This window comes from Chelonia mydas, chromosome 5, assembly GCF_015237465.2.
Source record: "Chelonia mydas isolate rCheMyd1 chromosome 5, rCheMyd1.pri.v2, whole genome shotgun sequence".
NCBI lineage: Eukaryota > Metazoa > Chordata > Testudines > Cheloniidae > Chelonia > Chelonia mydas.
This window is the reverse complement of record NC_051245.2, coordinates 90,726,856-90,737,559: the sequence shown is the minus strand read 5'-3', so window position 1 is coordinate 90,737,559 and position 10,704 is coordinate 90,726,856. Positions and strand designations below refer to the sequence as shown.

Here is a 10,704-nt window from a genome sequence, read left to right as displayed (position 1 = left end):
CCTTGAAAATATGCATGAAATAAAAAATATAAAAGGAAACTTTAATAAAGTTAACATATTAAAAACTTTAGCCCTATTTTTCCATCTAGCATTAGTCTCTTTTGGGATCTGCAATTACTGGTTAGCAAAGTGCGATACAGACAGTGGGCTCCCAATAACTAAAATTTTTGAATAGTAGGGACATTTTTAAAAGAGTAACTTGGAGTAAGCTTGTACATTTTTTTTTTAAACTCTTCTTTTTAAAAATGGTTTAACATTTTAAAAAAAATCGATTGTGCAGTTATATCAACCATGCTTCTGGATGGTGAAAACCAGAGTGTTTCAGCCTCACACCCCACAATGTATCAAAGGAGAATGAAATTTTTTAACCACATCTGGTCGGTCTATCATTGTCATACAGGTGCACAGCACTAGGCACATGTATGGATTTGTATAGATAAAGCATCAATTTTAAACGGCAACAAAACTAGACTATCAAGAATGGTTAACATTTTACATTCGAAATGCAAAGTTCTATATTACGGCTATTACAATTCCATAGTGCTCTGAAATGGTTTCAGTAGAATGGTCACATAAATTGAAAAGAAAACTAATGTCTCGGCAGGCATTGGAAACCAGAGAGGAAATTTTCTCCCACATGGGACACACTGCAGCCAGCTAATGAATCTCTCAACCACAGCCTTGTCTTCCTGGTAACTTGTCTTTTTTTGTAAGAGCAGAGATGTGGGCCACTTATGAAACATCAGGAAGAAAATCCGTTCTTTGCCAATAAACCTTAGTTTGCCATTTATATCACATGAAGCATCAGTTCAAAGACTTCCCTCCTGTTCCTCTGTACTCTCCATATATAACATGCTGTTATTCAGCTTATTATCTAGGACCAAGGTACATATGTGACTCTCCTTAGCATAGTATCTGAGTTTATCATGCAAACATTAGTCCTAATTAATAGGATTTTGTCTATCATAACCAAACAACAGATACAGTTTTCCAAAATATACACAATTTAAGTGCATCAGCAGTAGTTCTCACAAACTCTCTTCCCAGCTCTATCTTTAAAGCACATAATGCCAAGTCAGATAATTTGGGGGCTTCTAGCTTTGGTAATTGGCATCAAAGCAGAGTTCTTCAAAACTACAATAACAGTGGCACAGTCAATGGCAGGGATACGATCCAATTTAACTCAGGGAGCCCTCACTAAGATTTCAAAGAGCCTTAGATATACAGAATGACCATAAGTTGCCAGGCCACATCACTTCCTCAAAGAGAAACTAGAATCTGAAGTGGTATAATTTGTCCAATAATGTTTATTCACTTTAATCTCCATTTAATACACGAGAGATTTGATGTATTAATTTAAAATGTAATTCTGAGTGAACTTGATTAATTAGGTGTGTGAGAAAAGTCACCTCTTACTGTATGTGTTTTGGAGAGAGCTCAATGGGTTATAATTAGGCACACATATGTATATTACATCTGCCAAATCAAATACATATTGGACATCTGAGAAAAATTAGAGTTAAATGCACATCTTTATGAATTGTTCTTCAATTTTTATATTGGCACTAATTGATCAGTTACAAAAAAAAATTATTTTCAGTTTTCTGTAGCATAAAAAACAGTTCCTACTGAATTTTATAAACAGGTCTGTGAAACTACTATTTTCACGTATGATAATGAACTTGATGGTTAGTAAATAAAGCATAGGACATAGTTTTTGCATTTTCCTATAAAAGGTATTTATATCGCCAAAAAGTCTTTAAATAGATCACTTAATAAGTGAGAGCAAAAAAGACTGTTGGTACTAAAGCCTTTACTGTAATAAACCAAATATATTTACAATTTATACAAATGTTTGACCTTCAACAAAAATACAAAAACATATCACAAGATGCAAAACCTGAAAACAAATTCATCTGAGACACCACCGCTCTACACAGGACAGAATGCAAGTTGAACCGCAAGGAAAAGAAAAGTAATCCCACATATTCAGGCAATGAGAAAGATTTGCATGAGGTCACAAAGAAAGAAAGAAAGAAAAATAAAAGGCTTCAACATTCATCAGCAGACTCAGTTTTTTTAAATCCCCCAAACCTAGGCTACATCTGTCCATCTTGCCTCTGTGTTTCATTTGGTCCAGGTAGCTAATACCTAGTTGCTGGATGTTGCCTTCTATTTTATTTTGTATACTTGGAGTTGTTTCATGTCAAGGTCTGAAAATGGATATTTTGTTCCTTTTTTAAAAAGGTAAAACCTCTCTACTTCTACAAATTAAGAACATTTGGCCCAGTTCAACTCTATGAGTTATGTCCCCATCACATTTTTCAGTAGATGACTTCATAGACTGTAGCTTTCTTGTCTCCAGAGCCAGTGACTATGTATTTATCATCCACAGAGATGTCACAACTAAGCACAGATGAGGACTCTTTGGACTAGATGGGGGAAAAAACAACATAAAAATGTGTTACTAATTTGTTCAGTAACTACTGTTCTTTGAGGCGTATTGCATATGTCCCTCCACTTCAGGTGTGTGTGTGCCCAGTGAACCAGAGGTTTTTCCTTTAGCAGTACCCTTCGGGGAGGCGAATGCACGATCAGCCACCTCGTGCTGCTGCATGATGGTATAAAGAACAGAGCCACCCCAGACCCTCATTTCCTTCTAACCAGACGGACTCCGATATAGAGGGGATGGAGGGTGCATCATGGAATGGACATGTGCAACACGTCTCAAAGAACAACAGTTACCGAACAAGTTAGTAACCGTTTTTAATTCTTCAAGCGATTGCACATGTCCATTCCACTTCAGGTGACACACAAGAAGTACAATCCAAAGGTAGGTTTTGGAGTCTACCTGAACAAGGACTGAAGAACTACTTGTCCAAAAGTGGCATCATCTTTGGAATGCTGAGATATAGCCTCATGAATAGTAAGGTACACTGATGACCAAGTTGCTCTACAAATGTCTATTATAGGTACATGAGCCAAAAAAGCTGCTGAAGCTGCTGGAGATCTTGTAGAGTGTGCTACAGTCCTGTTTGGAGGGGTTACATAGGCAACACCATAGCACAGATGTATGCAAGATGAAATCCTCTGAGTTGAGACTGGAAGTCCTTTCATTTTTACTGTAACTGACACAAACAGCTGGGACAATGATCTACAAAACCTAATTCTGTCCAAATTCTCTTCTAACATCCAAGGTATGGAACTTCTCCTCATCCTTATGAGAAAGGGGCTTAGGAAAGAAAGTCAGTAAGTATATGGCCTGACTGAGGTGGAATTCCAATACTTTAGTCAGGAATTTCAGATGTGGGCACAAGTATACCTTGTCCTCATAAAAAAACTGAGTGAGGAGGGTCAGCTACCAAAACTCGTAACTCCACCTTCCTTCTCATGGAGGTAATAGCTACCAAAACCACTGCTTTCACAGACAGATGTGGTAAAGAGCAGGTAGCCATTGGTTCAAAGGGCAGACCTATCAACCTTGTTATCACTAGATTTCGGTCTTAGGGAGGAATGGGATCCATGACATGGGGATATAGCCTGTCCAGACTTTTTAAGAATCTGACTGTTATAGGATTAGAAAACTCTTGAGTGGCCTGCAATTGGTGGGTGGAGAATGGAAGTAGCTGTCAGATGAACTCTGATGTAAGTAATCAATAGGCCTTTTTGTTCAGATGGAACAAACAGTCCAAAACATGTTGGATAATGGCCATGACTGCAAAAACACCTTTCTGCTTTGATCAGAAGAACTGTTTCCCCTTCAACAGGGAAGTGTATCTAGTAAATGGCTTCCTGCTATTCATGAGAACATTTGCATATTCTCCGAACACTCCACCTCTAAAAATGTTAAGCATGGATCATCCAGGCAGTAAGATGGAAAATGGCCATGTTGGGATGTAGCAGGCAACTGTGGTCCTGAGAAATCAAGATGGGTTCTATAGACAGCGTCAAAGGAAACCTGGAAGAGAGGCTCAGCAGACTGGAGAACTAATGCTGGCGAGGCCAAGTTGGTGCTATGTGGACCATACAAAAATGACTCTTCTTGGGCTTGGGAAGTAGCAGAATAGGAGGGAAGGCAGTTTGTCTTTCCAAGAAAGCAGGAAAGCATCTGTCAGCAATCCCTGACTGTGAACAAAAGAGCTGACACTTTATGAGTAGTTAACAGGTCTATGTGAGAGACCTGGTTTGAAAAATGAACCTCACAAGCTCCGACCTGACAAGACCACTCATGATCTATGCTGGACAAACTGCTCAGGCAATCTTCCAAGCCGCTCCGATCACCAGGAAGGTGACAGGCTTTGAGATGAATTGCAAAACTCCCAAAGATGTATCACCTCTTGACAGAGATTGTCTGACCTGGCCCTTCTCTGTCTGTTCATGTAGAACATCGCTGCCGTGTTGTCTATGAGGACTTAGAATCATAGAATATCAGGGATGGAAGGGACCTCAGGAGGTCATCTAGTGCAACCCCCTGATCAAAGCAGAACCAGGCTAAAGGTAGGAACACCCGGGCTACTGGAGCATTCAGGATTGTTCTATACATTGTATTCTCTGAACTGGGAAGAAGATTGACTTGTCCTGATTGTTCAACATAACCAGAATACTGAAGAGAGAGTGGATCCTGGATCTAACTTCCACCTGTAGCTTGGATCGATCCCGTATCAGCCAGTCATCCAGGTTAGGAAAGACTTGGACTCCTGCTGTCCTTAAGAATGGAGCTACCCCTGCCATGCATTTTATAAATACACAGACTTAGGGCAACAGACAGGCAGAAGGGTACGATTGCAAACTGATAATGGGTCTTGTTAACTAGAAATCTTAGGAATCTCCTGTATTTTTGAGGGGCAGCCACATGAAAATGTGCATTCTTCAAGTCGAGGGCAGCACACCCGTCGCCTGGATACACGGAGGGGGATGATGGAGGCTAGGGTTATCATGAATTATTTTACTTTCTTTAAAATTTTTCAAGTCCAGGATGGGTCTGAGACCTCCTTTTGCCTCTGGAATCAGGAAATAATGTGACTAGAAACCTCTATAATGAGGAGAACCTCTTCTATAGCTCTCAAATGGAGATGACACTGCACTTGTCAGAGGACAACATACTTGTGAGAGTGTTCTCCGAAGAGAGGTGGGGAAGGAAGTTGGGTGGGGGGGAGTGGAAATAAACAGCAAGATACTGTTTCACAGTACCTAGGACCCATTGATCTGTGGTAATATGGGACCAAGGATATAGGGACCAGGAAAACAAGTTAGAAAAAATATGGGAGGGAGAAACTGGCACATCACGATCCAGTACTCCGTCCCCAACAAGACAATCTAACAGACTGCTGGGGATTTCCCTACTGTCTCAAAGAACCCACTGAAGTAGAAATCTGAGGAGGAGGTGGTCTTATCCTGTGGTTTTTCCCCACATTTTCTAGAATGTTCAGGCTGCATAGGTGGGGAAAACAGAGATCTCTAAAGAGACTGAGAGCAGACTGCTTTCTTTTAGAGAAAGGCATGTAAATTCCCAACAATGTCAATGTGGCCCTCAAGGCTGTGGACCGTCTCATCCATCTTCTGAGAGAAGAGGGTAGGACCTTTCAAGGGGAGACCCTGGGTCATCTGATGGACTTTTTGCAGGGGACCTGAAGACTGAAGCCATGAACATCTGTGCATAGATACTGCAGATCCCGTGGTGTTGGCTGCTCAATCTACCCCATCTAAGGATGTTTGCAGAGAGGTCAGAGCCACCAGCCTGCCCTCATCAAACAGGGTTTGGAATTCCTGTCGAGCAGCATCTCACAACTCGTCTGAGAACTACAGAATATTGTCACAGAGGGAGAAGTTGTATCTGGCCAATAAGGTTTGTTGGCTAAAGATATGAAATTGTAGCCCAGATGTAGAATAAATTTTCCTATCAAAAAAGTCTAATTTCTTCATGTCTTCGTCCTTTGGTGTAGAAGATGGTCAACCCTGACACACTCTCATTCACCTCCAAGATAACTAAGGAACCTGGCAAAGGATGGGTATAAAAATGTTCATAGCCTTGAGAAGGGACATGGCACCCTCTGTCAGTTCTCTTAGCTGTCAAAGGCAGAGGATAGCATTTGCCACAAGGATTTTGTAGATGTTGCTGATGGGCAGAGCCACTCTGGAAAGCCCTGCTGAACCCATAAGGCTGAACCCAAAAGCCTATGGGAAACTCTCCTGGAATCACTTCAGCAGGAATATCAAAAGAGGTAGCTACTCTCTTTTAAAAGTTCTCTATAAGCCCTGATGTCATCCCCTACAGGTGAGGAATCCTGGGGGACTACAGACTTGTCAGATGAGATGAGGGAAAATACAGAGGAGGCTGAGGCTAATCCTCCTGTGGTGCAGTGGATCAATGTTTGGAAGTATGAAGCTGGTATTGAGAGTCTTCTTGGTATGGACCTTGTGATTGTCATCTGCTAGGAGATCTATAAAGCTAGGGAACCAGGGAGGATCTGGAAGTGGGAGGCATACCCCACAGGTTCCAGTAAGACACAGATATCGCATAGGACCCCAGACACAACTACTCCAAGGATCCATGTCTCTGCACATGTGCTAGGTACGAGGAACGGAATTCCTGCAATGAAGGTGAAGGGGAGCATTGTCATCTAACCCAGGAGCAAGGGGCACAGGAGCCTACCTCACAATCCAGGAGGACCCTGATTTGTAGGACTATAGTGGTACTGTGCCAAGCAGTGCCAGAGCCTGGGGGTGTCTCTCCAGAAATATTGGAACTGGGAACAGCATGCTGTTTACCTCTGGATGGAACTGAGCGAGAAACTGCTGGACACTCCAAAGAGCTAGCCCCAAACAGTATAGAGGGCTGAATTTGTCTCTGAGGTACGTCCACAGACAGGGCCTCTCACTGGTACCAGCTAGCTTGTCTCCTGGACCATCAGAGAATCTGGCACCATGAGGCAGAGTAGATCCTGTGCTGCCACATAGGTCTCCAGTGTCATCAATACCAAGAGATTTTCCTGGTGCTTATTGTGGTACTGAAGGAGTCAGCGCTGTAGCAGGGGTCCTTCTCAATGGCCCAGGCATGGGTGCTGGAGTTGATAACCCTTGATGAGAAGAGGTTAGTAACAAGGAGCCTCTCTTCCCAGAGGATACCCTATTCTGTCCTCCAGATTGTTTACTGATGGATGGTCCCAGGGACCTCGATCTTTTAACGGATCCAAGATTCGGCTCCTCTGATAAATGGTCTGATCTTCCATGCTTCTTTCTTGCCACTAGAAAAGGGGATTGGTGCCAACCTTCAGAAGCAGTGTCCCAAGGGACAATCCTCACCAATGCCAAAGTACTTGATGCCCTCCTTGACAGGAAGATACAGAAGGTGGATGCAGAGCGGCCTCCAGGAGGATGTGGCACAATCTCACCTATCTGTCCTTTTTCCTCTGGGGTTTGAAGTCTCTACAAATCTGGCAGGGATTTTGAATGTGACCCAGAACGAGGCACTTCAGGCAGGTGAAATGAGGATCATTCACTGGCATAGATTTCTTGCTGCCAGCACAAGACTTAAAACCCAGAGACCAATGTATACCTCAGTACTGGGTGTCAGTAACCTACAAATAAGAGGGAACCAATGCTTCAAGAAAAACAACCAATAACACCAATGAATATCACTTAACTATTTACATAAAGGAAGATAATTTCCATGTAAAAATAGAAACTTGAAGCAGCATGCCCATGTGCTCTGACTACTGATCCCAGGAGGTCAGAAAGAACTAGGGCAGTGTCATGAGGGAACTGAGGGCACATATGCCACCCCAGTGGGTACTTTTAGGGGGGAAATTTCCAACTTTGGTGCATTGGGTGCAGACACTCCTGAAGTGGAATGGACACGTGCAATCACTGAAAGAAAAATATAACATTAAAATAAAAAATCCTTTCTTCACCCTCCCTCCAACACTTTTTGTTTTGTGAAGAAATTAAAGGGGCAGGGGGCTATTACTCTTACCTGGAATATACTGGCTCCATAGGGGGTCCGCCAGGCATTAAGAAGGTTATCTTTTCCAGTACTCACAAACCATTTACCTAGAAATGTAACAAAGGCAATGATAACATAAAAAAACATCCAACAACTGACAGATTTTACATTTTCAACTCACATTTATGAAGTTTAACTCAATAGGCATATTAACCTCAGGGGTTATTAGCTGCCTGATTAGCACTATTCAAAGCTCTTGGTACTAATCAACATGGTTTTTGCTTACATCTGTGCGGGGGGGAGATGGGGGGGTGGATATGAAACCCATCTCAGAGGAATGCTGTTGCTGCTTGTAATAATAATACTTTTAAAAAAAATAACGACTTGGTAAGAAGAAAGCACTTTACAAACATTAACTAATTCTCAACAGCCATGGGAGGAAGGTAGATGGGCATTACCATCATTTTACAGATGGCGAGTAAGAGGCAGAAAGGTGAAGTGACTTCCCCAAGTCATAAGGTAACTGGCAGAGCAGGGATTAGAACACAGGAACCCCTGGCTTCCAGTGCCATGTTCAGGCCAACTTACCACAGTAAGCAAATTTAAGTGACAACACGCAGCTCTCATGCAGATGTAGTTGATACTTGTCTGGTTTATTTACATGTAGTACTTCCACATTGCTGCTCTCCATCCCCACAGCTAGCCATTCACCAGTAGGGCAATATCCAAGGGAAAAGATCTGGAGAAATTAAATGAGGAAAATGTTTATCTTTTTGCAATGTTAATGAATGAAATATCACAGTGGAGGAAAGAGACTAAAACCAAATCCAAACTGTTCACCAGCAAGAATATAGTTCCAATTCTGATAAGAGAATAGGGGAATATTTAGTTATCTATTCATGTAATTCAAACTATGCTTTAGGGGAGAGCGGGAAGTGAGATGTCAGTTAGGCTATCGTTGCATTTTTGTGAGCCAATAATCTATAGGAATTCCAAAACATAATGCATGTTTTGTCGTCTAACAGCAAAATAAAAATTTCACACTTGCACTGGGTTTAGTTCTTGAATATCATCCTAAATAAACTGGCAAATTTAAAAAAAAATTATAGGAAAAACTAGTCACCTGTGATGTGAAGTCATGCTGTTGTAGCTGTCTCCCTTCTCTCAAGTCCCAGGATCTGACAGTGTTGTCCAAACCTCCCGTCCAGAGCTTGGTACCATCATTAGAAATGTCAATACAGCTGGCTCCATCTGTGTGGCCCTGGAATTGCCTGATAAAACAAACCGGATTGAATAATGATTTCCTGCCAGAGTTCAAGGTAAACACTGTTGTGTTGTTAGTTTTGGATTCTGTGTGTGTGTGTCATCTCTTCTGAGTCTGCTGATGTGCAAGAGCCAGCCCCTCCCCCTGGCTGGACATGAAATGCACACATTACAAAAACCACGTTGCAGGTGTTAGGGAAATGATCTGTAGTACAGCTAGCTGAACAAAAGCAGTCAAATATTTCCTATCAGATTTTGGGAGGAAGGAAAGCTATTACAAAAATACAAGTACGTTAGCCATCACACCTGGAAAAAATGAATGAAACACCAAGATTAAAAGAACAGACTATCCAGGGTACAAACTAGTTATTTCTGCGTTTTTATTTATCTGTGAATCAAGAAGATAAAAACCTAGCAGATTTGGTTACATAAATATTAGTAGGAAGGAATCCAGAAAACTAAAAACAAACACTGCCACCATGACTGAATCAGCAAAATTATGCCCTCAGTGGTAGTCGATCATGAGATCCCATTGACACTAAAGAGCATATTTTGTTTTAAAGCTTTGCCTTAGGAACTCCCAGCTCTCAGCATCAAAGTGTCAACTCAAGTTTTCCTTGATCCGCAGACCAACATCCTCTGAGATGCTTGCATTTTTCACTGGTGATTGGCTTTGGGGAAGTCCTATGCCTTAGTGTCAAAGGTGGAAGGGGTGGTGGGGAGGGGGAGAAAAGACTCTTTTGGGAGTTAACTATAAATCATAAATTACAACTGCCACAAGAAAGGTCATGTGGCATGTTTGGTTTTGAGTCACTGATATGAAAACACAAGGAGTTATCAATTAGTAAAAGTAGCAGGCAATGGAAGATTAGAAGCAAACATACAGAGGTAAGAAGTGCATCACAGCACTATGGCAGCTAGTCCTGGTCATTCATGAAAGTGTCATAAAATTTAGAAAGATTTTATTTGTACACAGACATAATTTAAATATGTAGCAAGAGCGTACATAGAAGCTCTTACATCCACATCTTAGGACATGCCAAAATCAAATTTGTGGATCTAAACATTCAAAAGGCTTTATACTTTGTGCAAGTATGTGGGCCTAAATTCTAAAGAGTGACTAGGATTTGGTTGCCTCTGTTTTTTTGGTGCCCACTCGGAGACCTTTAAATAGGCCCAGAGTGCGTAATCAACACTTACGGAGAATCAGGGCCATTCCTAATTTAGGCTCCATTTCCTTACAGTACCATGGATCTCTACAAATTTAGTAGCAATGGACCAAAACTTAGCTTTTCAGTGGACCACAGCATTATTATACTATCAGCTATCCCAGGCAATTCCAAATCCAGCCTCTGCATAATGGCAGAAAGGGATAACATTACCATGCCGGGCACTCACATTTAGAAATGGATTCTGCCTCTAGCACAGTCACTGTTTTGTCTTGAAGTCTTAAAAGGAAGTCAGTTGAGGAAATGACTTATCTGGGCATTAAGTTAATC

General features: G+C 41.6%; 1 protein-coding gene across 4 annotated transcripts in view; it reads right to left on the bottom strand.

Annotated features, from left to right (window-relative positions):
• Positions 1-710: 710 nt before the first annotated feature.
• Positions 711-10,704, bottom strand: part of TLE1 (TLE family member 1, transcriptional corepressor) — a 97,895-nt gene continuing 87,901 nt past the window's right edge. For all 4 annotated transcript variants that reach the window (XM_007065536.4, XM_007065538.4, XM_043546498.1 and 1 more), the window contains 4 exons: positions 9,066-9,213; positions 8,531-8,681; positions 7,973-8,049; positions 711-2,432 (listed from right to left, as the gene is read on the bottom strand). In XM_007065536.4, coding sequence (XP_007065598.1) covers positions 2,325-2,432; positions 7,973-8,049; positions 8,531-8,681; positions 9,066-9,213 — 484 coding nt within the window. In that variant the 3' untranslated portion in view covers positions 711-2,324. The remainder of the gene's footprint in view (positions 2,433-7,972; positions 8,050-8,530; positions 8,682-9,065; positions 9,214-10,704) is intronic.